Source organism: Sciurus vulgaris (assembly GCF_902686455.1).
Source record: "Sciurus vulgaris genome assembly, chromosome: 7".
Lineage (NCBI taxonomy): Eukaryota > Metazoa > Chordata > Mammalia > Rodentia > Sciuridae > Sciurus > Sciurus vulgaris.
Window position 1 is genome coordinate 145,185,200 of NC_136467.1, and position 27,525 is coordinate 145,212,724.

Consider the following 27,525-nt stretch of genomic DNA (forward strand, 5'->3'; position numbering starts at 1 on the left):
GGGCTGTTCTTATGGACTGAATGAGATGCTCTGCACACAGTGGTATTCACTGCCAGGTAGGCTAAGCTAGATCTGAGGTGTCCCAGGATGCAGTCTTCCCAGCAAGGGGAGAAGTCCTAGAGAAACAGTGGTCACAGACTCCAGAGTTTCCAAACCAGCCCCGGGCATTCCCTTAACACCTGGGCCTGCCTACCTCCTCTCTGAGAACTTGGAATTTAGGACTTTTGTAGAGGTGATCAGTGGCATCCACACAATGAAGGGTACCAGAGAGGCAAAGGGAAACTGAACGGAGGACCTTAAGGGGCTGCCTCCAGCACAGCAGAACACCAAAGTATTTTAAATTCATTTGCTGTCATTTTTTTTTTTGTACTAAAAAATGGACTACCTAGGTCTTTTCTTCCTCTCATTTCTGTAGCTACCTACTACATGCATATCAGTAGATAAAGTCTGAGTACACTTACTAAAAATATTTTTCATGCTTCTTTAAAGAATATATATTCCTTCTCTATCCCCTGGCCTCAAATGCGAATTTTTTTTTTTTTTTTAAAATCACAGAGCTCTGAGGCCTTTGCAGGGGTAGGGGAATCTCTCAAGTATTATGGTTAAGTACAGAAACACAAAATTGAAACACCAAGACTATCTACTTAAGACTATAAATGATGTCAAAAAATGAAACCTGTAGAGTCATCTAGTTTTATTTCCCTTCATCCTTAATCACAGTCTTTCAGGCAAGCTAGGAAAAAAAAAATTCTTTCTACTGTTTCCACAAAAACTACTTCTCCAGAGGGCAGTTTAGAACAGAAACCCAAACAATCCACAAATGGGGCCTTTCGCTCCAACCTGCACCTGCAATCCACCACGTCTGCCCTTCTGAAGTGTGTCAGCCCCTCAGGGAGCATGACCATGTCACGGACAGCTTCCACTAACTAACCCCACCATGTGGCAGGAGGACCCTGGGGAGCAGGGTGATTCTTCCCAGGAGAGCAAGACCTGGAAGATGAACAATGTCCCCGGGTGCTTGGACACATCCAGGACTATTCCTGTGAGTAGGAGCAGCCTGGGAGCTTTGAAGCGCATTGACCCCAGGGAGAAGGATGGAGGACACCTCTAAGAAGACTGTTCCTTTTCAAATGTTGCCCTTTGAGAGGCTGGGGGTGGGCTCTAGGGCCTTTATAGGCCCTCTGAGTTCTACTGCCACTTATGGGAAAGGAAGTCTACTCCTCGATTGTACACCGAAGACAGCTGTTCAACTCCAGTCAGTCTGTGAACCAAAGCCATGCAGACTTACAAGGACTAGTCCCCACACCCAGCCTCACGAATGTATTACGGGGCCAGTGGGGGGCGGTGCAAAGGGTTAGCAAAGATGATAATTCCACGTTTCAAAATGTACTTGACTCGGTCTCTCAAGATCAGACCTGAGTTTTTTAGACTGATTTTGGTGATGTTTGATGATGGTAAGCGTTTATGAATGTGTGCGTGCCATGCCACTGGATGCTCCCTTTTGGCACTGCCCACTCGGAGCTCGCAGTTGGCTGTCGCTATGAAAGCTCAGTAAAGTGGGTGAAAATACAAGAGAGCCAGGGGCAAGCAGAGGATGTTTTTTCAAACGTCAGCCTTCTCCACCCCACGTACATCCCACTGAGGGCTCCAAACCCCCGTTTTAGAAATACTGAAAATCATGTTCCTTATTATCGTTGTTTAATAGGTATTCAAAAGTTTTCAGGTGTCAGAATTCTGGAAGCTAAGGCCAAAGCTAAGGGGAAAAGGCTGTCTCCCCTTCTTAAGGAAATAGGATTCTGTGTGGAACTGAAGGCTTCCCTTTTACATCCACCAAGCTGGCTTTCCCAGCTGGGTGTCAGAGCCCAAAGCAACTCCCAGCTACACTCATTTGCCCTGTTTGGGGACTCACACTGCAACACTGGGGCACATGGCTGACCCAGCTCTGGAGAACTCAGTCAAACCCACTCTTGGTGTGGTGTTTGCTGTGCTGCCTGGAGAGCCAGGTGGCAGACCACCAGGCCACTCCAGAGATGAATGGCTCTCACACTCGCTCTGCCCTTACTGGAAAAGGCACAAGGTGGCCTCTCGAAGCCATTGTTGACAAGCTCAGAAGGATGGTTTACTTTCTGCCTCCCCTGCTCCCATGCAGTGCATACCCTCGCTTACCCCTTCCAGTTTAAGGGAACCCTGCTCTCTGCTGCCAGTCCTGATCTTTTTTCCAACCTCAGCCAAGGGAGGAGGCTCCCTTACCCCACCAGGAGAAGGGTAAGGAACTAGACAAGCCCTTCCATGAGGAAGGCCAGTCAAGGAAACTAAACCCTTTCTAAGTACTTTCCCTTCAGACACTTCAAGTGGAATACAAAGCGGCCTCTTGGAATCTGAACGTTCTCACTAGCTAACCCATTTCCAACTCTCTAGACTGATGGGCTTGTGAGGACAGGAGATGATGTGCCACCTCCTGCCCATGGCAGGGGTCCGGGCGCCTGGTTCCCATGGCCTTGCCTCCATTTGTCTTGCAAAGGAGGCCAAGGTGTGTGGGTGGATGAGGTAGGGAGGGATATCCCCTCCTTGCTTCTCACAGTCAAGGGCAGCAGAGGCAGCCAAGCCTCCTCCCTCTCATGCAAAACCCAGAGAAAACCTGTGAGGGATGGCAGGCCCTCCCCAGTGGTCCCTAGCTCTGAGCTCAGCCCACCAACGCTCTTGACTGGGGGCCCTTACCTGGCCTGGGGCTCACCTTCTCAGATGCATCTACTCATGCTCTCTCCCCAGCTCCCACGATCCCCATGACCACCCGCACCCCTCTGCGTTCCCCCTTCTCTGCCCCCGCACAAAAGGTCAAGTCCCACGGGTCCTCAGTCTCCGCTAACAGTAGAGGGACATCCTGCTTCGTCGCATGGCCTCGCTGATCAGGTAGGCGGGACTCAGCTCCGGCTCCTCGGTCATGATGGCAATGTTCTGCCACTCGCCGGTCTGGCTGGACCTCTTGATGGTGTCCACCACACAGAGCGCATACAGGCAGTCGTCGAAGGTGGCGGCCATGGTGAGGGGCCGTCCGTCCCACGTGCGCCGGTCGTCCTGGTCCTGGAAGGCCTGGCGCACGGCCTGCATCATCTTCATGGTGCCGCGCAGGTAGGGCGAGGGGATGTCGCTGAAGGCCTTCTCGGGCAGCAGCGAGTTGCTCACGGGCGTGGCGTCCTGCACCAGCAGCTCCTGCTCTGGGGCGCTGTTGCGCTGCCCGTACAAGTCGGTGCCCACGGCCAGCAGGCGCCCGGCCGAGCCCACCACCGTCACGTCCTGCTTGAACTCGCCGGGCACGTTGAAGTTGAGGGTGACGGTGCAGCACACCCCGCCCTCCAGCACCATCTGGAAGGTGCAGAAGTCGTCACTGGTGATCTGGCGGATGCCCTTGATGTGGTCCGTCTGCTTGACGAAGGTCTTGAGCAGCCCGTGGACCTTGACGGCTTTCTGGCCCGTGAGGAAGGTGAGCAGGTCAATGATGTAGGTGCCCACCGAGTGCAGGCCGCCGCCGCCCATCAGGTCGTCGCAGCTCCAATTGTACTTCTTGCCCAGCAGGCTGCCGCTGTGGACCTGCACCTCGCACACCAACAGCTCGCCCACGTAGCCCTCCTCGATCAGCTGCTTCATCCGCACAAAGGCCGGCAGGAAGCGCAGCACGTTGCCCATGATGCTCATGAGCTTGGGGTAGTAGTGTGCGGCTGACATCATGCGGAAGGCGTCCAGCGGCGTGGCTGTGCGGTCGCAGATGACGTTCTTGCCGATGCCTGCGGACGGGAGCAAGAAGAGCAGGTCAGCGCTCGTCGCCGCGTGAGCGGTAGGGGGCGCTGTGGCCGGAGAGCGGAGCCGCCCCTGAGCCCAGCGCCCCAGGCCAGTCTTCAAAAAAATCTAACACCTTTCATTTATATAAAAAATACATCCTACATATTTCAGTATTAATTTGGGGGGGTACTAGGGATTGAACCCAGGGCGCTTTACCACTGAGCCACATCCCCAGCCCCTTTTATTTTTGAGACACGGTTTCAATACTATTTTAAATAAGTACTTAATTTTAATATGAAGTCATGAGATCGATTTAAATAGCAAGTTTTACTTTAATATACTTATATAACCTGTATTTTTAGAAATATTTTAAGCATCTGGCATAAAATGTTCTAATACTTATATAAATCTATATACATTTTACATGTATAAAATATATTTCATTTATATTTTAAATATTTTAATATTTACATATAAAGTATAGTTTTATTAAAGTATCTTTACAAAATATTTTGCTAAAACTATATGAAATGGTATTTTTTTTTTTGTTTTTTGTTTTTTTGTTTTTGCAGTGCTGGGGATTGAATCCAGGCCTTGTATTTGCAAGGCAAGCACTCTACCAACTGAGCTATATTCCCCAGCCCATGAAATGTTTTATATGTACAATATAATTTTTACTAAAGATGTATTATTTAAAAATTTCTATATATTATAGTATCTGGATAGAAACAGGACATAAGTAAATCCTAGCCCAGGGAATGATTGACACCCTTTGAAGGTCTAAGCTTTGGGTGTTCTCTTCCATTCCTCTCCCACGGCCCCCAGGATGGTATCTGGAATGTTATCTTGTTTATTTTTACATTCTGGATTAAGGCTGGCCTGGTCATGGATGTGTTTGTTTAATGTTTCTCCCTTCCCATAAAGAGCAGATATTCATTACATCTGAGGGGTGGGCAGTGCCTGATTCCTCCGCATCCTCATCTGCCTCAGGGTGGTGCTTGTTGCTTTTGGCCAGTGGTGTACTGGCCAAATAAGAATTAGTCTTGTGGGATGTCTGTAATGGGTTATAAATTACATGAAGCTGCAAGATGCCTCTCTGAGCCCTTTAGGAGACTAAGTGGTTCTGGGTCTGGAGACAACAAAGGATCAAAGAAAAGGAGAGTGACAGGGAGTGAGCAAGGGATTTATTCTGCAGAAACGGAGTCAGGGAAGAAGAAAAACAACGCTGCTAGACCTGGGAAACAGCCAACTGGAACAACAACAGAAAAATAAAATTGCACAGGTGTGTTAGTAAGCCAGATAAGATGGATGCCAGGTGAAAGGGCTTGAGGGGAGGGGGCATCGGGTCAAGGTGCTGCCTGCCCTGCCTGGGGCAGTTCTCTGTGGTGTGGAGACCTGGGCCCTTCAGCCGCAGATGAGGGAGAGACCCTAAGGAAAGTGGGGTGATGAGACACATCCCCCAGTCCCATTGATTTGTCCTAATGATTGACAAAATTGGTAAACTCTTGAAACAAGTCGAGCTGAGATGGGGTTCTGCTGGAGTCCAGCAGTTATGGATGTCTGGCCAGTGGGGGCACCACGACAAGGGTGCAGGCTGGCACTTGGCACCCCTCTTTTCTCCAAGGAAGAATCAGCTGAACAGCAGAAGTGAGCCGCGCAAATTGGAGAAAAAACATGCAAACGAGAGTCATCAACTTCCACATGCACACCTAGTTCTGGCCCTGCATAGCAGTCTGAGCCTGGAGAACGAGCAAGTACTCTTTTAACTTCTAGCAGCCAGGTGCAGGCTGAGGCACCGGCAGAGGCAGGAGACAGCACTGGTTTGTATCACTGAAAGTGCCGTGTACTGACATGACAGAATGTTCCAGCAAATATGACCATGTAGGCATCAAGCTCGTGTTTCCAGGAACAGAGTTCTATGTAAACAGGTTGGTAGGTCACTGAAGGGTCAGGTAAAAATACTGCCAATACCTGCCTCACATCTGTTGGGTGTAGACTCTAGCCCTCTGCTACACCCAGACCAGGACACCTGACTGCCATCTCCTTAGTTTACTGGTCACATAAATGACACTTAAAGGAGTTTTTTGTTTTTTGTTTTTTTCTACTGTAAAAACTATAAAATAATAAAATAAAAGGAGAAAAGAACAAGTGGAGAAAAATAATTCACCTTCCTCTTCACACCCACCCCAAACGATCATTGAATGGGTATCAGTGAATTCTTGGCCACTGTATAGATGAAAAGATTCTACTGAAAGTTCCAGAAAATGCAAGAGGAACATACAAAATTCTGCTTCATCCTGAAATTTGTGAATGGATTCCCATGAATACAGACATCTCTCTCTTTGGACTCTGTGTATGTTGTGGTTTCAAACTACCCAGCAAGTTCCTTGAGGATAAAGACCAGGTTTGTCATTCCTTAAGTCTTTCCTATGTCCACAGTCCTAGCAGCGTGTCCTGCATGTGGCAGAGACACAGCAAATGTTGTCACTTGATCCCACCTCTCTGCCTGCCATCTTTTGTGACATCTGTGCTTTATAGATGGGTCTTGGCAACACCTTTACATACAGAAGTCTCAACAATTGGAAGAAATGTCTAGGACTCCACCTAAGCTTTGTGCCTGAAGATGCTTTCACTTAAGTGACAATCTTGGAACAAAGCAACTGCTCAGCAATACAGGAATGGGTAAGAACACTGGAGACCAGCCACATAATAGACTATTGTGCAGTCACAGAATATGATGCCTAGGAATACTGTCCAGTGGCAAGCAAGATGACTGTGATGTCATGGCCCATGGAAAGGGTTCTATTCATAAACTACGATGATCTCAACTCTCCTTAAAGAGACAGAAAAAGAAGAAGAAACCACGGGTAAAGGAATACCTCGAAATGCTTGTAGTGATGAATGCTGATCGTAGGATTAAGACTGATTTCTCTTTCTCTTACTTTTGGAGCTGGGGATGGACTCACCCAGGTCCTTATGCATGCTGGCAGGCGCTCCACCGCTGAGCTGTGCCCCCGGCACCAATATAGTTTCTAATGTTAGGAGAAAAAATATTACTAGTCTTTTTTTTTTTTTTTTTTTTTTTTTTTTTTTTTTTTTTTTGCTGATGAGATGGTACCTTTGAAGGAAGGTGCTCACAATGACAGCAAGAAGACCCTCCAGAGTCTCTGGTGGACGGGGAGGTCCAGTTCTCACAGTCCTGAGCCCTGTTAGTCAGTTCATGGACCTGAACCTCCTTAGCTTCAGTGGCTCAGGCTCTGTTGCCGGTTTGGGGGCTCTAATGGCTCAGAACCTCTTTACGAGGGGGAAAAAGGAGGTCCTGGTCTCACCTGGCACAGCCAAGGGCAGTATGCTTCCTCACTCCCAGTGAACAACTTTAGCAAAGGGACAGGAAGGCCATCCCGCCGACCTGCCCTCACTCGCCTGCGAGGAACCACACCAGAAACGCGAGCTTTAGGTTTCCGTTTAAGTCCTCTTGTGGCAAAATGCGGTGCCGTCCTGCCAAGACAAAAGATCAAGACCTCCGGGGCTTCAGAGGCTCTTACAGAAAGCCATGCGGGGAGAATGCAGCAGAATCTCCTGAACCAGGTGGAGTCCGTTTCACTCCGAATACCGCAGCGCTGGGGAAAGGAGAAGAGCCCGGAGAAGGCGTTCTGTGCTTTGCCACGCCCGGGACGCTTCGGAGCACGGGCAGTCGTAGCTAAGCCCACTGGTATCCCAGCTTTCTGGGCACGCTGGTGACAAGTGTCAGTCACCCGGCTGCTTCCAACCAGATCTCACCACTCTGTGCTCAGCTTGCTCCACTTAGGGGCCTGCCCCTGTGTCCAAAAATGCGATTCCATTTGTCCCTGTGGTGCAGTGTGGTTTGGGTGGGAGGCGGAGACATCTGCATAGCCCTCCTCTGCGTAGACCATCACCCCGTTGCCTGAGGACAGAGGGCATAAGCCAGGTTTGGGGGAGCCTTGGATTTGAACCGACCTTATTTTTCAAGACAAGACCCCTTCGTCCACAAATAAAGTGAGAGCCACGTGCCATCAAACAGAGAGATGGATGACTTCCCATCTGCGCGGAGCTGAGGCCGGAACACGTGAGATGGCCGGGAAACCTGCGGAAGGCCCAAGCGCTCCCAGCAAGGCAGGGTGCCTGCGCTCTGTCAGAAGCTTTTAAATTCAGTGATTTCAGAAGCAGCTTCACTGCCTTCCCAGGGGAAAGGGGAACGTGGCTTCCTCCAGGCTGCTCAGCCTGCTTTCTGTAACCGAGCTGAAGTACCCATGGCTAGAGGGAAGGCACCAGAAGCCACTGCAAGCAGCCACTCCTTCACCCTCTGAGCTCACACACTGCCGGTCAGAGCCCGGTCCTGGCTCGCCTCTCTGTGTCTCTTGATGCAAACCTTGCCCCTGGGAGCCCAGGCCAGGGGTTTCCCCCTGACACCTCTAGGCAAAGACCCAGGTTGTCTGCTCTCCCACAGAGCAGGTGTCCTTTGCTGATCAGGTGGGCTACTGCAACCCAGAGACAGAGCCGTTCCCCACCCTAATCAGCCTGGAGCTTCAAAGCATGTCTCCCTGCCAGCGCATTTCCCATTGCACACTCCCTTATCTAATCACGCTGGAAATCTTTGAAGCCAGTGCTACTTTCCCACCAGTTCCTCCTGATTATTCCACTTGTGTTGACAGCCCCTTATCTTCTGGAAGCCAACACGGATGCTGGCCCTAGAGGCCAGCTTGCAACAGTCCCAGCAGACTAGCTGAACCCTCCAAGGAAGTCCCCCAAATTAGGGCTTCCTAATATTTCCTCCCATTTGCAGAGAGCACTCCTGCTCTGCATTTGAAGCAGGGAAGTCTAGCTCCATGATACCGGCTCCTTCAGCATTTCTGGGCACTGGGACCAGCAAATGAAGATGAAGGCTGATCAAGAGTCACAACCTAGTAGAGAAGACCAACCAGGAAGTGAGCAAATAGAGATGCAGATCTAAGACAGGAAGAACAATGAGAAAGAACAGGAAGTAGGGGCTACCCAGCTGATTTGGGCAGGGAAAGCTGCTCTGCAGGAGAGGTGACATTTCCGCAGGGTTCTGAAGCACGTGTAGGAGTTTGCCTGTTTATCAGATGTTCAAGACATCCTTCAGATATTGTTCTGTTTAGAAAGTGGTCAAAACAGGGGAGCTAAAGCTGGGATCTGAGGAATCCCTACAACTGGACTGTTGACAAAGATTGTGTTTGTCCTGATGTGCAATTTTCTGAGGAAAGGGCCATTGGATTCTTGAGCATCTGATTCAAAAAAAGATTAAGCAGAACTGGAGTTCAGAGTGAGGAGTAGGAAGGCAGGTCAAAGACCAGACTCTGGTTTTAGCAGAACCAAGCACTGTATAGGAACAGCCAAGGTCATGGTGATCACTCCATCCTGCACCCCAGACCTGGGACCTTCGGTGAGCTTTGCTTGCTCACCGCAGCACTTCAATTAGTCCAACTCTGTCCCCTTTCCTTGCTCCAACAGATGCACACACACATCTTTTTTTCCAATTACAAAGTGCAGGAGCGTGGCCGTGTCGTCAGCAGAGATGACTCATCTACTCCCACGCTGCCAGGCCCCTCCTCCGTGTAAACTAGAGAAGAGCCCCACGCGGAGATGAAATCCCTGAGCTTTAATCCCCACGAGAGTTCCTGACAAATACAACATCCCAGCTCAAACGATTAGTCTGATCTGCTCAGAGTAATAATGACACACAATAGCCAACCGCTTAGTGAGCGCTTTGTGCATGGGGGGGAGCCGAGTGTCTCACGTATGTTTGCATTTTTCAGTCTACAACCCCGTGAGATGGCACAGTTCCTGTGCCCGCCCTCCAGAGGTGGGAACTGAGCCTGAGGAGGTGGACATCTGGCCCAGATCCTCCACTCAGTGGAGCTGGGGCTGAACCTGGGTCATCTGGCTCCAGAGCCAGACGGGTCTTGTCTTCTGCACCCTGTGACATCTGACTAGCCTGTCTTAAGGCTGGCGAGGTCTATCTATGTACCCAAGGCAGCTGGAGACATGGGCCATCCCTCCAGCTTTACATGCCCGTGCACACAGGCACAGCATCTGTGGCTCATGGCGTAGGAGGGCTCGAGATGGAGCCGAGTGACTGACTGCTGAGATCAGCAGAAACCAGGGCACACAGGGTGGGGGACTAATGCTCAGCTGGGGACAGCTGAAGTACCGGAGCAACTTAAGTTTCCATCCTAATTTTGAACTTGAGATGGAAATGGGTCAGGGTGACCCACATTCAGTTCCTTTATCAAGGCCCCAGTGTCATCAATGGACTCTAAAAGAGGGTCACCACCAGTGAAATGAAGCAGCCCGCTGAGTGACAGGCTTAAGGCTGCACTGAGTTGGATGCCCGAGTGCTTTTCTACCTCGAACCTGCCCCGAGGGCCAGCCCTCACCCACCGACCCTTCCATGCAAGCCTGTGGCCCACGCCCTCTTTTTGCACAAGAATCCATATCAGTTCTTGAATGTCCTCAAGCTGCCTCCTCTGCGTTAGTGCCACCTCGCCACTGAGCCTCTCACATCCATCAGAGGGACAGTGCCGGGATGCCACTCATCTCCATCACTGCAGGTTCTAGGCGGTGCCAGGGGTGAGAGCGAAGAGAAGATGTTGGGACGTCGCCAGCTGCTTCTGGCTGAGCATTCCCAGGAGGGAGAGGAGCAGCCCAGGGGAGACGGAGGGAAGCATCAGCAGGTAGATGTGCAGGAGGCAGAGCCCCTGCCGGCTGCTGGCCAGCTCCCCAGGTGGGCAGGCCTGGACATCCTTCCCTGTCTGTAGGTGACACACACCCACCGGAGTGGAGGGGGCACTGAGATGGTAGGAGGGCCCATGGGAGGACAGAGGCCTGGGGTTGGATGCAATGATGACAGGGTTCAGCAACTTGGGGACAGAGGACTGTGAATTCCAAAAGCTGAGTCCTACTGTTTTGGTCTTGAATAGCCAAATAACACCCACTGGACTTCAGTGGTCAGTATTCTAGGGAGCAGCCTGGAGCAGACACTCTTGAGCCCGTACCACCATTCCACACCTGGACAGGATGAAGGGCACCAGCTGGATCCAAGGAACAGAGCTAGAGCCACCTAAGCCACCCTTTCCCCACAGAAAGTAGCCACCTCTGGGGAGGAGGGTACAACAGCGGAATGCAGAGCCAGAGTCACCAAGAAAGTGAGCTACTCAAAACAAATGACACCGTTGGATGACATTACAGGATTGGATCATAGTTAAAAGAGAAATGTTGGGTTTCTTCCCCAGAGAAGAAAACTAGCATGGCAACAACCAGCCGCGCTGAGTCGTTTCTTTAGTTAGATGGCAGATGCATCTTCTGTCCCTGGCGCGTGGCTGCGACAGTTCTCTAGTGCCGCCATATTCAACTACCACGACAAACAGCACACACAACACCCATTTGCTATCTGTCAGCTCACTAGGTCAGAAGTCCAGGTGGGTCCCTGATTAGAGTTTCAGAAAACCATTCTGGCAAAGAACCTGCTTCCATGCTCATTCAGGGTATTGGCCAAATTGGGTTTCTTGGGGTTGTGGAACTCAGGTCCGTTTCCTTCACCAACAGTCCAGCTGTAGCTGGTGACCACATTTCTGCCCTTTGCCCTGCATCTTCCAGTCAGCAAGAGAATGTGGACATTGAATCCTTCTTCCACTTGGCATTTCTCTGACATCCCTTGAGCCACTAGCTACAGAGAACTTCCTGCCTTTCAAGCCCTCCTGTGAGTCGATTCGGCCCACCCAGATGGCCTCCTTTTTGAGGCCAGAGAACTAGTCACAGGGGTTACACCAGAAGGTGAAGGTCATGTGCCAACCAGTGATTCTGGCCCAGCCTGCTCATTCGTATTACCTGTTACAAGCTCTAGAAACTCCCCCAGAGGAAGTCTCCAGAATCGGGCGAACACAGAGCACCTCAAACATGTGTCCGATTGCTTTCAAACCTTCCTCTGTTTCTGGATCTTTCAGTAGCTTTTGCTCCATCCAAAAGAAAGTCTCGGTGAGGTGCTCTGGAGTTTAAAGATTCTTTTAGCAGTTTTGTTACCTAGGAGATTGTGTCCCCAACACCAGGCTCTCTACAGGCTGTAGGAACAGGTGCAGGGAGTGACGGGGAGGGGATGATACTGTGACATACCCACTAGGTGTCAGGGGTTCCCATGGCCTCATATACACACCACAAGGGCACCATTAACCCCAATTATTCAGAATGGGGAAACGGAGGCTTAGAGACTGTGGTTGCCTGAGGTCAGCTCTATGTGGGAGGCCCTGGCTGCACAGTCTGTGCTATGATCCCCAGTTCTTTGTGCCCCAGCTGGAGAACGTCTCCCTGCAAAGGATCCGAGCAGATTAAGTGACGGAGCCTTGGCGCTCTCGGCAGAATTAATAAAAGAAACCCTAAGCCCCAGACTTGTTGAGAAATGACTATGGATGGCCGTGGAGCAGGAAGCATGGGGAGCAGGAAGAACCAGGGGCTGGACATCGGGGAACACAAGCATTGTCCCCCGACAGCAGCTCTTGAGTTGCTCCATATCCGGGGCAGCACACGGGCCAGAGCAACTGGACGACCATCATTAGGAGGGATGGTAGCTGGGGAAACTGGTCTTTGTGGTGACAGGGCTGCCGGAGCAGAGCAAAGGAAGCCTGCCAGAGCTCTGCAAGTGGGCACCTGCCATCTTGGCCAGAAGAACTGGCCTTGCACCTACTTCTCCTCCACCAAAGTGGGGTGGCAGGAGGAAAGGCACCCAGACGGCCTGGGAATCACAGGCGGCTGGGGGCATTAAAATACCTCAGGGTGGCAAAACCTGCCCAAATGCAGCCCATGCTCCTGGCTTCCAACCAAAGACAATGGCGCCTCCTCCTTCAGCCAGAGGGGAAAGAAGGATGTCAGGTGAGAACTCTGTTCCTTCACCATCTTCAGCCCGAGCAGCATGAGCCCTCCAACAGCCTGAGGCAAACATCCAGGGTCCACCCGTGACTGTCAACATGCAGTTCCCAGAGTGCCTTCACCAAGTCACCACCACAGTGTCCCCCAAGTCAGAGACCAGGCTTGGGGAGTGCTGAAAAGGTGCAGATGCCTGGAAACTGACCGTAACCTACTGGGCCATGGGTGTCTGGGAACTCTGGGGACTGAGCGTGTCAGCTGGGGAGTGGACATCTGCCATCTGGGGAAGCTTCCCAGCCTCTGAATCTCCTTGCTGTGTGTGGTTGGGAAATTTCCCACCTGAGGGTCTTGGTGGAAGGCACAGCTTCTGCCCCCTGCCCCCGCCGAGCCAGCAGCTTGTTTTCCCAGCAGCCTCTGCAGCAAAGGCATGGGCATACAGCTGGATTTGCCTGACCAGGGACAGCACCTGGGCCTGGCACACAAGGAGGGAAGAAGATGGAGATGGCTGGCTGTGGGGAGCAGCCTCTGGTTTCTAGGCTGGGGTGGCAGCCATGCCCACAGTGGCTTCTGTCACCCAGCACCAGTATCACCAATTTCTACCATGTAACCAATTCCGACCAAGCCGATGGGGTCCCTGGTCCATCTGGATGTGGTTCCAGATGCCAAGCCTCTCTTTGTTCCTCTAGTTTTCAAAGCCTACTTCCTCAGCCTCCAGGATGTATCTGTGAGGATCTCATGTCCTTTCCAAAAATTCCATTCTGCTCAAATCAACCCCGTAGTGAGTTTGCTGGCAATTGAAATGTTTCTGGAGTAGCACAGGTTTCCAAGCTTTCTGGACCTTGTCTGAAAAGATTGATTTGGGCTTGGTGGAATCACTGAGTGCCTATTAACAAAGGAGCCTGGGATCTAGAGCAATTTATTAGACAGGGAGGGGAAAACGGGGCCCCGGGGTGGGGGGTGGACTGATTTCCTGATTCCTGCATTTGCAACATCTGTGACCTGAGCCATTTGACATTGAAACTCAGTTTCCACATCTATAAAAATCAGAACAACACCTGCTTCAAATGGCTACTTTGAGGATGGATCGCCATAGGCACCGTCCTGACGCATGAAAATGGCCATAACCTTCTACCAGAGTCAATAATAGATCCAAAACACAACTGCACAGGTCAGCTCTTGGCGTGGCAGGAATTCAGAACAAACCAGAGGGAGGAGGTGCGTGCATGACAGCAGGGGGTGGGGAAGGTACAGACCCCCCATCTAAGCAGCCCCAGGCCTGTCCTGGTGCAAAAGCCGTCTGTGACACGGAGCTGATATCCGGCCTGCCAGCTTCCTAAGAAGCAATGAGTCTGGAACGAGCAGGGCATCCTATAGGAAGATACCCTGGAAGGAAAAAACCTCTCACCAGGACTGTCACCGCAGAACACGGCTGCAAATGAGCATGCCTCCCAGGGACCCGTGGGCTGAAGCCTGGATGCCCTTGTGAATGAGAACCCAAGGAAGAGCCGCAGCCATGGATTCTGCCTGGGTCAGCACCGAGGTGGGGACTGGCAGGAGCACTTCAGGCAATGTCAAGTTCACTCTGTGCCATGCACAGCCTCACAGAGACTTGTGCTGGCATTACTGGCTGTCTGGGGTCGACAGAGGGAAGCAAGGCTGGGCCACTGTAGGGCAAAGGCCACCTGAGCATTTAACAAAGCACCTTATTAGCTGCTCCTCATAAACAAAGTTCAGCTAGACACGGGAGCTGCCGGTTACAACCTCTGCTGCCAGAGGACAAAACCTCACTCTGGGTTACAGCTGCTGTTTTGATAGGTCTGTGTTACCAACCTCCCTGGGCCTGGGTTTCTTGGGAAATACTCATGTCCTGCCAACAGTGCTCAGAACCTTAAATCTCAAACTGGGAACAAGAAGTGAATGACTGGAGAGGAGGTGTTGAAAAGCCTGACCCCTGATCCAAGATCCAGGCTTCCCTCTGCAACCTCAGCCAGCGGATTTTTTTTTTTTTTTTTTTTTAAACCTCCTGTGTCCTCTTCTCTTAAAGGAATGGTGCTTAATTTTCTACTTCAGGACCAGATGACAACAGCCTGCACTGAGTGAGACAGGGTTTTGGCCAGCCCAGCCACTCGAGGCTGAAAAACTGCTTACTGGGAATGGAGACCAGTCACACAGCCCTAGGCACCAGCTGGGGTGAGTCCAAGCACTTTGTTTTCTTTTGCAAACAGTACAGACTGGTGTGTGTGTGAGAAAGAGAAAGAGAGAGAGAGAGAGAGAGAGAGAGAGAGAGAGAGAGAGAGAGAGAGAGAGAGAGAGAGAGAAAGTATATCTGGGATTGAACCCGGGGCACTTTGCCACTGAGCCACATCCCCAGTCTTTTTATTTTTTACGTTGAGACGGGTTTCACTAAGTTGCTGAGGCTGGCTTTGAACTTACAATCCTACTGCTTCTGCCTCTGGAGTTACCGGGATTACAGGTGTGCACCACCATGCCCAGCTACCAACTGTTTTTAAAGGCAGAAACCTAGTTGGCAGGAACTCCCAGAAAACTGGATACAAATGAATCTGAATTGGCCAAACCCTCCTTCAAAGTCTGAAGAGCTGGAACCTGCAAGGCTTGCGTGGTGATGTCAGGTAGCTGCAGCTCCCTCTGACAGATGAGGAAATGGGCTGGGAATTAAGGTTTAACTCTTTCTTTCCACAAAATACTGTAAGACCCCAGAAGAGGCTGGGCTACAGGACAAGAGAGGCCTCAGCCCCTGGGAACTGGGTCCCAGCAGGGCTGTCATGGTTGCCTGTACATCTGGGCACGCATCCATGAGATCCCAGGAAGAGGGCTCTGCAGGGGATTGTGCCGGAACAGGTCTGGCTGGGCCTCCTCAGACTTGCGCAGGACTTTGTCAAGCATGTGGGAAGATGTCTGATGTCTCGGCACCAGAGATTCCCTTGTTCCTTGTATTTGTGCCAAATACAGAGAGCCAGGATGGGGGCCCAGCCCGATCGGCTCCACCAGTGGAAGCGAGTGTCCCTCACCCACCCTCCTCTCATTGATGATTCTTCCCGATAGATGAAGCCTCGTCATGCACATCAATTGACATCTGACAGCCCACCCTGGGGGAAAATAACAAACACTGCACGTTGATTGAAGCACTTAACTCCCACCAAGCACCAGGCAAGCGCGGGGCCCAACCGTCTCACCGAATCCTCCCGACGAGCTGCAGAGGCGGCTGTCCTGCCCGCATCACACCCTGTGAACTGAAGCCAGGCCCTCACCAGTCCAGGCCCAAACTGACACCCCAGAAAGTGGTGGGACCAGGTGCAAACGCTTCATACCAGCTCTGTGTGCTGCGCCGGTGTGACTGCGACACATGGCAGCTTCAGATGCAGTTTGAGAAGTGGTAAAAGACGACCGTGAAGGAATAAAGGGGTAGAGTTGTAATTGTGCATTCTTTTTCCTTTTTCTGGGCTGGGAGTTGAACACAGGGTCACTCTACCACTGAGCCACATCCCCAGCCCTATTTATTTTATTTTGAGACAGGGTCTGGCTCTGTTGCTGAGGTTGGCCTCAGAGTTGCGATCCTCAGCCTCAGGCTCCCGAATCGCTGGGGTCACAGGTGTGCACCGCCGTGGCTGGTGTACGGGGTCGCAATCACATCAACTGAGCAGTTGACCTAGACCAGCTACCTAGGTTTGTGTAGGCACACTCGGTGACGTTCGCACAAATCACCTAAGGATGCAGTTCTCAGAGCAAATCCCTGTCGTTAAGTAACCCTGACTGTATTTTAACTTTCTGGGAAAAGCACTGCGATACTCCACATCTGCTGGGTGCTGTAGCAACCACTCACTCGAGGCAGTTCAGCTGCAACCTCAGACGACACTTAGGGTCCTTTCAGGAACATTCCTCACTTGGCTTTGTGGATCTCATGGCCAGGATCCATCTTTAATTGTAAATTGCCAACAAGTATTAAGTCTCTACAAAAAAGCCAAAGTACTACATTGAGTGTTGATGGACATAAGATGATTCCCCCCTTTAAATAACTTATAATTGGTGGGGGGCAAGGGATGCTCAGAATGTTCTAGAACACAGGTTTCCAAACATTCTCTGAATTTTTGGCCGTTGCTGTGATTGGAAACGACACACCAGGCAAAAATCAAGGTGGGAAAGAAATGAGGGAGGTGGGGATCTAAAGTAATGCCACGTTTGAGAAACTGTTCAGCGGTTAACAGGAGCATGTGTACCGTTTTTAAGTCATTGTTATTACTTAACAGTGAAATAGAAATCTTTTTGCTCTCAAATTATGTGTTTTCCCCCCAAGTACTGCAAAGTTGTTAAGACACAAACACTTATTAAGTTGCTTGCACCTAATTGCTTACTAAATTGAATTGCCATGTCTTTCTTTTGACCCAAGAACACTTAAAAAAAAAAAAAATCATTGAGATGATAAAGGCGCTGTGAACAGGTTGGGAATCTGTGTTCTAGAACATTCTGGGAGTCTCCTGTTCCCCAACCACAGACACACGGGCTTAGGGGCCAACACATTTTGAAGGAAAGAGGGTGGGAAAAGAAATCTAAAGGAGAAGTGAGCTGAGTGACCTCCAGGATAGGTGTAATTTTCTGAGCTCTCTGATGCAAAATAAAAAAATCCACAGCCTCTTCTGAATGCTGGGGCAGCTCTGCCAGGGCTTTCCAACGGGGGTGGACCGATGAGATGTCCCAAAACAAACTTCCTCGCTCATTTCTTGAGTCTGGTGACACCAGAACTTAACTGAAGTAGAACAGGGCCCTTTATTCAGGCTTCCCCTTCCACGGCTTCAATTACCCATGGTCTACCACAATCTGAAAATACTCAATAGAAAGTTCCAGAAAATAAATGATAAGTTTGAAGTTGTGTGCTGTTCTGAGGTCCATGATGAAATCTCGAGCCGTCCTGCCCAGGATATGAAGCCCAGTATGTTAGCCAAATAAATTGTTTTCTTTATATAGTCCCACACCCAGGTATTTTGTTATAGCAACAGAAAGAGTCTAAGACAGGGCCTACGTTTGGAAGGGAAGGTCAAGATAGATTAAGCACACCCATCCACAGGATGACCTTGGACTTTGGCACAACCCTCTCCCAAGAGGAACTGGATCTGCAATAAAGAGCCTGTAAACCACAGCCTGATAAAACTCATGCATCACGGCCCTGCCTCTGATAGGGGACTCTTGTTCCTCCTTTCTTGTAGCACGCTAGAGATTCACGCAATAGCCACAAATTCAGGTACAGCAGGGTCACAAGTTGGTCAGTTTAGAAGCTGGACAGAGGCCAGCCTTGCCCCTTACTGGCTGCGTGAACTCAGATAGAGCAACTCTCTCAGGGTTCTAGCTTCCTCTTGGTTAAAGTGCGACCGTGACATCGTAATGATCAGATAACATATGACTGCCAGGTCTCACTCACAAATGTTATCCCCCTTCCACTTAGATAAAGAGCCCTGGGTGGAGGCTTCATGATGGCCCTGGGCTTCCTTCCACTGAAGACACTTCCTGGGCATAACTGCCAAGTCTCTCCCACCCCGTACCAGAGTTAGTTCCCAGCCATGAGCAAGGAAAGCCAAGAATCTTCCCCTGAGACTCTACTCAGGCTGCACCACCCCTGGTCCAGAGGCACAGGGGCAAATCCAGGTTGAACTGGGGTTTGTCCACCCAGGGCTGACCTGAGCCTGGGGTGAGTAGCAGGCTGGCAGAAGGGAATGCAGGAATGTCCTCTTAGGGTTGTGACCACCTGCTCTTTCTCGAATTGCAGTGGTGGATTTTAAGAATTTGGAAGTCTGGGGAACCGCCTTTATATTTTTGTTTATTTTTAATAACCATAGAAACACTCACAAAGGCTCCATCCAATGTGCAAACAAAGCTGAGGAACGAATCTCCTCCAAATAATCATGAGACGCCACTTATTGAGCACCCACTGTTTGCCAGCTACAGTGCTAAATGCTTCTTCTCATTTCTCAGAGTCAGCTTAGTGCCATTTTATAGATGGGGAAAGGGAGGCTCGGAGGTAACCAGTTTAACCTCCCCAGACCACAGAGCCAACAGCTGGGTCAGGAGTTGGACTTTTGCCTAATGCCCATGGACTTCCGTCTGATGCCCATGGACTTCTAAATGTACCCACCTCTCAGAGCAAGCACCATGCTGGGTGACAGCTGTACCCACAGCATCAGCGCATGCAGGACAGGTGGCCTTTCCCAGAACTTGGTGACAAAGCTGAATCCTGCGGGGGCTCAGAAAATGATCCCCCAAAGACTACTGCTTTGGTACAGGCAGAGGCCTTAGAACCTGCCTCAGAATCTAGGTCCCTGGGACCTTCCCTGGCGTCTCCCCTCTCTGGCAGCTTTCTGTGATGTCCCTTGATCTACCTGAAGACTGGACCCACCAAAAGACCACCACCAAATTTGGTCTTCTTACTGAAATTTCATTAACCACAAAGACCCAGGCAGAATGTTGTCTCACACCGTGTTGTCCACAGAGAATCATTTACAAACCATTGTCCATTTTGTGGACCAAGGGACTGTCCCACCCTATGTTCTCCAAACCCTTGAGTTCCCCTAAAAATCATTTACCATTCCCCTAAACACAGTCTAGGCTTCCCATGCTCCCTTTCTCCTAGGAAAGGGGTAGGCAGGCCTCTGCACCTTGTTGAGCCTGTTGCCGGTGATCGGCCCCCTGCAGGTAACCAAAGTGAGTGCTTTTTCCTATTAATCGCTACCTGCAGAGGGCGGAAGGAAATTTCCCCTTTGTCCCTTCTGGTATGACAGGTGGACTGTCAACTTTCTAATCCCTCAAGCCTGTGTCTGTCCCCTTACATGGCAAGGAGACTTTGCAGATGTATTTAAGTTAAGGATCACGAACGGGGATTATCCCGGATTACCCAGGTAGGCCGGGTATCTCACAATGCTCCCGTGAGGAGGAGGCCAGAGATCAGCATGGGTAACGCCACATGTGTTGTGGAAGCAAGAGGCAGAAATGAGCTGAGACAGGCAAGAGCCCAGACACGCAGGCAGCTTCTAGAAGCTGGGAAAGGTAAGGGAATAGCCGAAGATTCTGGAAGGAACGCAGCCCGTACCTTCAGTTTAGACTTCTCGCCTCCAGAAGTGCTTCAAGAATAAATCTGTACTGTTTTAAGCCACTAACCCTGTGACAGCAGCCAAGAGGAAACTCGTGTACCTGGGGAGGTTGCATGTCAGGGGGAGGGACAGGTCTCCCCAGGAGGAAGGGAGGGGTCCTGAGTGGAGGTGACCACAGGCACACAGTGACTCTCTCGAAGACCTGAGCCTGCAGGGCCTCCTGGAGGCAGGTGCTGGAGAAAGTGCTTGCAGAGGGAGAAGAGAGCCCACAGCTGTCCCTCAGAGAGCTAGAGCAACAGGCGGGGACTGGGGTGGGGGCATGAGCAGATCCACGGGGGACCCTGCAGAAGCCGGTCCTCAAAGGGACATCAGCTTTAGGCTTCTGGCCTCTCGGTCAGAGGACAGGTGAGAAATGGGCCAGAACCTGCATCGCGTGGCTTGTGGCTTTCGGCTTCCAGCCCTGAATGGTCTCGGGCAGCCTGTGCCTCATCCTGACAGTGTGGGACTGTGCTGTGTCAGAAAGCCCAGAGCTGGGTCCCCAGGAGGCCTGGGCTCTGTCGGCACCTGGTAGGGAAACGTCTGGCCTTGTCTGCTTCCATGTTCAGGAGCCAGCACAAAACAGGAAAGTGGGGTGGGCCAGGGGACACACATCTGGCCAAATACCAACTCAGTCTTAGGAATCCACTGTGGGTGAGTCGGAGATGACACACGGACTGCGTGGCCTCTCTGGAGCGTTGTCCTTTGACTTGATGATTTGAGGAGGGATTGGGGGCAAATATTTGTAAATTAAACATTTTATATGAAAATAAACAGGTTCACTTGGAACCAAAAATTTCATTCATGAAATTTTTTAAAATGAAGTTTGCATTCATTTTTAAAAGCAGAAATTTCTGAGTACAAGTTATGTCCCCAAATACTGAGTCCTCTGCATCCCAAAGGATGCATTCCCGTTCTGTCTTTGACAGGAGGAAGTCTGAGAAGCTGACTGTTACCTCCTGGGGCTGTTCTTAGGATGAAACCGGATCAGGTACAGGCATGCTTGAGAGGCATATAAGGATTCCCGGTTTCACTGTGCTTGGCTTTTTCACCCCTTCAAAGCTATTGCCCTGTCCTGTGTTAAAGGTCTGTGGTAACCCTGCATGGAGCAAATCTATGGGCGCCATCTTTCCAACAGATCAGACGGTCATTAGCATTTTCTTTTAGCAATAAAGGAATTTGAAATAAAATATGTGCATTTTTTAGACATAATGCTATCACATAATGGCCTATAGTGTAGCATAAACATAACTTCCATATGCACTGGGAATCCAAACTTCTGTGAGACCTGCTATATTATTGCCACTTTGACTTAATCGCAGAGATCTGGAGCTGAACCCCCAACATCTCTGAGGTCTAACTGTTTCATGCTAATGGCCCTAATAGAAACCTGGTTTGAATCTATTACAGGACTCATTTCTTACTAAGTCCTGGGCTGGGTGGGGGTCAGGGTACCACTTGGCCTTATACAAGTCCAGGTGGGCAGGTGATCCAGGTGGAACCTCCTTTTCAAGTCTATCCCTTTTAAATATTTATCAAGATTCATTATACACTTACTACCTACACCACATGTCACTGCATATAAATTTACCTCAATAAAAAATTATTATTTAAAAAAATTGTCCCTTCATCCTCAAACATGCCTCCTGTGTATTTAACCCAGAATGTCCATGTCCGTCATAAAAGCCTATCCAAGGTGCTCACGTCGGGCATCTAGTTTTGATGAATGGGCACCACTGGACTCATGAAGGAGATAATTTGGATTCCAACGCCTGGAGGCAGAATTCAGTTTTGTTGAGCATTCACCCCCCTCACGTCCTGCTCAGCCATTGGATATCCCAATAATGGCACGTCTCTGCCCTGCTGGGCAGGGCTCACACCAGCCAGAAGCAGCACCCAGCAGGGACAACAGGGACTCAGGGCTATTTTGGAAACCTCTTCATTGATGAAGAAACCACACACAACCGTCAAATCTTCTTTTTCTTATTCCTTCTAGCGCACACCCTGAGCTGGTTCCAGTAGACCGGGCATTCAGAAGAGAGGTGGTACACCAGCACTTTAGGAAACGGGCAGATTACACAGATGTATTGGGGTAAGAGTAAAAACTCTGTAGGAGCGTGGACACTCTGGAATGGACTCAGTCCAAGATAATACAAAACACACACAACAAATGGGTGGAGCCTCAACCTGCACACAGTGACAATCTCATTGGAAGTTGGAAAACGAAATATATATTTATCTTTTGGCAAACAGCCACTGACTGCCCTGGGATTCTCGAATATCTCCCACACCTGGGACTCCGCCCAAGTCCAGCACCTTGAACCCTGGCAACTGCCACAGCAGGAGCCACCCAGACCCTACTCCAGCTCCCAGGCTGTTTCTGTGCTGATGGGCCATGTCTGGGCACGCTGGATAAGGAAATATTTTCAATGTCCCCTTTCCCCCAGAACATGGTTACGAGCAATCCACAGCAGATGGTGATCGAGAGAGCACACATTTTGTAAGAATGAGGTGCTGCCAATGTGGGGGATGGGGGAGCAACACATAGGTGGGAGACACATCACGTGAAAACTCTTCATCAGATTTCCCCAAGTCTAAGCCTTGCATCAACCCTAATTGCAGACATGTGTCTCTCTTCCAGGTCCACATTTTAAATGGAGGGAAGAAGGAAAAGTCTTGGAGGACCCAAGAGAAGACCACATCTGGGACTGTAGGACAGGAAGCATGTGGGCAATAGGCTCTGAACCACCAGCCCCTCATGGGGCCGGGGAGTCTGGTCCTGACTCCACCCTACCACAGTATGTGAAATGAGTGGTGGCCCCCTCCATCGCTCTGTGTAACAACTGTCACTGAAGCTTGAACGTTAGGTGTGGGGAGGAACCTGGTGTTCTGTCCAGTGTCTTCGCCAAGGATGAGTCCTCCCCAGCAGGTGTCTGGAGAGCCAACAGCAGCATCATGCTCTCGCGTGGACCAGTGGCCTTACTGCTCCAGAAAACCGTTGTCTGTTTCAAATTTCTTTCTATAAAATGAAATGGGAAGAAGCTGAGATCCATTTAATGAGGATCATCTGAGTAGACATTGCCCAGTGTGAGGTTATAGACCAGCTCTGCCTGAAAAATATAAAACTTAAACCTTCCAAGCATGAAAGAGAAACAAGAAGGAAGGGTGGGAGGGGAAAAGAAGAGAACAAAGAAGGGAGAGAAAAGACAAGACCAACTGTTAGAAAATGGAGGAAAACTGTAAAGCGTAATTGCCAAGTATAAGGTGTGGGTTTGTTTGGATCCTGACTTGGGAAGGCCAACCATGAGAAGCCATTTTAGAGATAATCAGAGAAATCCAAAGCTGGACCACACAGGAGATGACAGCAGGGAATCTGTGTGAGTTGTTTTCGGTGCAGTAGTGGTGAGGTGGTTATAGGGAAGGTGGGGAGGGAGGAGCTTATCAGTTAGAGACGCTAGCTTTGGTATTGACGGATAGAATGTATGATGCTGTTTACTTAAAATTTTTTGCAGGGAGATGAACAATCTGAAAATTTAATTAGGAAAACAAGTTTATTTACAACAGTATCAAGAAGAATAAAATACTTGGAAATAAATTTAAGAAGTGCAAAATTTGTATTCTGAAAATTAAAAGACATAGTGGAAAGCAATCAAAGATGCCAATAACTGAAATGATCCTCCATGTCCATGGATCAGAAGGCTTAATGTGGTTAGGATGGCAACATTCCCAGACTGACACACAGATCCCATGCAATTCCAAGTTGCCTTATGTAAAAATTGACAAGCAGAAAACATGGGCCCAGAATAGTGAGAACAATTTGAACAAGAACAAAGTAGGAAGACTTATACTTCATGATTGCAAAACTTATTACAGTCAGGCTTGGTGGCATAGGCCTGTAATGCCAGCAGCTCTGAAGGCTGGAACCAGGAATTCAAAGCCAGCCTGAACAACTTAGCTAGGCCCTAAGCAACTTAGCAAGACCCTGTCTCAAAATAAAACATAAAAAGGGCGGGGGGTCAGGTGGGGTTGTGACTCAGTGGTAGAGCTTGCCTAGCATATGTGAGACCCTGGGTTCAATCCTCAGCACCACATAAAAATAAATAAAGATATTGTGTCCATCTACAACTAAAAACTTTTTTTTTTTTTTTTAAAAAAAAGGGTTAAGGATGTGGCTCAGTGATTAAGCGCCCCTGGGTTCGATCCCTGGTACAAAAACAAATCAACAACAACAACAAAAAATTTACTATAAAGATACGGAAATAAAGATGGTGTGCTGGCACAGATATGAACAAATGAATCTAATGAAATAGAATTAAGAGTCTGCAAATAAGTCCTTATTCCAATAATCAATTGATTTTCAACAAGGGTGCCAAGATAATTCAATGAAAAAACAGTCTTTTCAACAAGAGGTGCTGGGATAATGGGATACCCACATCTAAAGAATGAAACTAGACCTTTTCTCCCGCCATATGCAAAAGTTAATTCAGTGTGAATTAAGGACCTAACTGTAAAAGCTAAAAACTATAAAAACTAGAACAAAACAGAAAAGTAGAAAGTTGAGACCTGGGGTTAAGCAAAGCCTTTTCAGAAATGACACCCAAAACCAGGAACCAAAAATTTAAAGAGAGAGAAAAACGAGTGAGATAAATTGGACTTTCTCAAAAATAAAGTCCTTGTCCTCTAAAGGACATCATCAAGGAAGTATTAAACAACCCAGAGAATGGGAGAAAATGTTTGCAAACCCGGTATCTGAGAAGGAAACTATACCCATAATAGATGAATAACGTTGACAATTCAATAATAAAAAGATAAATGAAATTAAAATGAGCTAAGATCTGAATAGACATCTCCCCAAGGAAGACATAAAACAGTCCATAAACTTGTGAAGATACTCAACATCATTAGGTGTTAAGGAAAGTCGAATCAAAACCACAATGAGCTATCAATTCACTTAGACTAACAGTGACTACAGTCAAAAAGAGAATAAGGAACGTTAGTAGAGATGTAATTAGAATGCTGCTGGTTGGAACAGAGAATGGCATCACCATTTTGGAAAACATTCTGGAAGTACCTCGAAAAGTTAATCATAAAGTGACCACATGACCCAGCAATTCCAATCCAGGTGTAGACCCAAAGGAACTGAAACAGGTATTCTAACTTATACATGTGTGTAACTATTCATGGCAGCACTATTAACTACAGCCACAGACAGAAACAACCCGAATGTCTATCATCTAGTGAATGAACAGGTAAACAAAAGGTAGAACATCCATACAAGGGAGTATTTCAGCCACAAAAAAGAATGAAGTTCTGATATAGGCTACAGTGTGGATGAATTTTGGAGGTTTTATGACGTGGAAAAAACCTCACAGAAAAACCACACATGATTTCTCTGATATGAAATTTTCAAAATGGGCAAACCTATAGAAACAAATATTATGGGTTGCCTGAGGTTGCAGCAGAGGGAGGGGATTGGGAGAGTAATTGCCAATGGTTTCTTTTGGGGGTAATTTCTGGAACGTTCTAAGGTTTATGGTGGCAATGGTGGCAACAACTCATGAATACTTGATTTTTTTTGCAGGGAAAAAAGTGGAGAGACTGGGTGTTTCCATATTTTAAAAAGTTAAAAAATGATAAATGATTCTATATTTAGAGGATCCAAAAAACTCCTCCAGAAAACTTCTAGACCTCATCAATGAATTCAGCAAAATAGCAGGCTATAAAATCAACACACATAAATCTAAAGTATTTTTATACGCAAGCGACAAAACAGCTGAAAGGGAAATGAGGAAAACAACTCCATTTGCAATAGCCTCAAAAAAATAAAATATTCGGGAATCAATCTAACCAAAGAGGTAAAAGATTTCTACAATGAAAACTACAAAACGCTGAAGAAAGAAATTGAGGAAGACCTTAGAAGATGGAAAGATCTCCCATGTTCTTGGATAGGCAGAATTAATATTGTCAAAATGGCCATACTACCAAAAGTGTTATACAGATTCAATGCAATTCCAATTAAAATCCCAATGATGTACCTTACAGAAATAGAGCAAGCAATCATGAAATTCATCTGGAAGAATAAGAAACCCAGAATAGCTAAAGCAATCCTTAGCAGGAAGAATGAAACAGGGGGTATCGCAATACCAGAACTTCAACTATACTACAAAACAATAGTAACAAAAACGGCATGGTATTGGCACCAAAATAGACAGGTAGATCAATGGTACAGAATAGAGAACATGGATACAAACCCAAATAAATACAATTTTCTCATACTAGACAAAGGTGCCAAAAATATGCAATGGAGAAAAGATAGCCTCTTCAACAAACGGTGCTGGGAAAACTGGAAATCCATATGCAACAGAATGAAACTAAACCCCTATCTCTCACTCTGCACAAAACTCAACTCACAATGGATCAAGGACCTTGAAATCAGACCAGAGACCCTGCATCTTATAGAAGAAAAAGTAGGTCCAAATCTTCACCTTGTTGGCTTAGGATCAGACTTCCTTAACAGGACTCCCATAGCACAAGAAATAAAAGCAAGAATCAATAACTGGGATAGATTCAAACTAAATACCTTTCTCTCAGCAAAGGAAACCATCAGCAATGCGAAGAGAGAGCCTACAGAGTGGGAGAAAATCTTTGCCACTCATACTTCAGATAGAGCACTAATTTCCAGAATCTATAAAGAACTCAAAAAACTCTACACCAAGAATACAAATAACCCAATCAACAAATGGGCTAAGGATATGGACACTTCACAGAAGAAGATCTACAAGCAATCAACAGATATATGAAAAAATGTTCACCATCTTTAGTAATAAGAGAAATGCAAATCAAAACTACACTAAGATTCCATCTCACCTCAATTAGAAGGGCGATTATCAAGAATACAAGCAACAATCGGTGTTGGCGAGGATGTGGGGAGAAAGGTACACTCATACGTTGCTGGTGGGGCTGCAAATTAGTGCAGCCACTCTGGAAAGCAGTGTGGAGATGCCTTAGAAAACTTGGAATGGACTCACCATTTGACCCAGCTATCCCACTCCTTGGCCTATACCCAAAGGACTTAAAATCAGCATACTACGGAGATACAGCCACATCAATGTTCATAGCTGCTCAATTCACAATAGCCAGACTGTGGAACCAACCTAGATGTCCTTCAATTGATGAATGGATAAAGAAACTGTGGTATATATATACAATGGAATATTACTCAGCTATAAAGAATAATAGAATTATGGCATTTTCAGGCAAATGGATGAAATTGGAGAATATCATGCTAAGTGAGATAAGCCAATCTCAAAAAACCAAAGGACGAATGATCTCACTTATAAGCGGATGATGACACATAATGGGGGGTGTGAAGGGGGCAAGAATGGAGGAAAGAGGGACTGTATAGAGGGAAAAGAGGGGTGGGAGGGGTGGGGGGAGGAAACAATAACAGAATGAATCAGACATCATTACCCTGTGTAAATGTATGATTACGCAAATGGTATGCTGTTACTCCATGTACAAACAGAAACAACATGTATCCCGTTTGTTTACAATAAAAATAAATTTAAAAAAATGATAAATGATGACAGTTTGAAATCAAAGTGTGATTTTAAATGAGACCCGAAATAAATTCCTAGGATGTCAAAAATATTGACTTATCATTTAATGCACGTAGGTGACGTCTGGAAAAAACTGTGCAAAATGTTGTAAGATAGAGAGC

General features: G+C 48.2%; 1 protein-coding gene across 4 annotated transcripts in view; it reads right to left on the bottom strand.

Annotated features, from left to right (window-relative positions):
- Nucleotides 1-548: 548 nt before the first annotated feature.
- The window catches only part of GFOD1 (Gfo/Idh/MocA-like oxidoreductase domain containing 1), a 100,919-nt gene continuing 73,942 nt past the window's right edge, over nucleotides 549-27,525 (bottom strand). For 2 of the 4 annotated variants that reach the window (XM_079147318.1, XM_079147320.1), the window contains exon 2: nucleotides 549-3,782. In XM_079147318.1, the coding sequence (XP_079003444.1) occupies nucleotides 2,863-3,782 (920 nt within the window). In that variant the 3' untranslated portion in view covers nucleotides 549-2,862. Of the gene's footprint in view, nucleotides 3,783-7,200; nucleotides 7,489-22,686; nucleotides 23,790-27,525 lie in introns of those variants that run through there. The other 2 variants (XM_079147319.1, XM_079147321.1) reach the window with 2 other exon arrangements.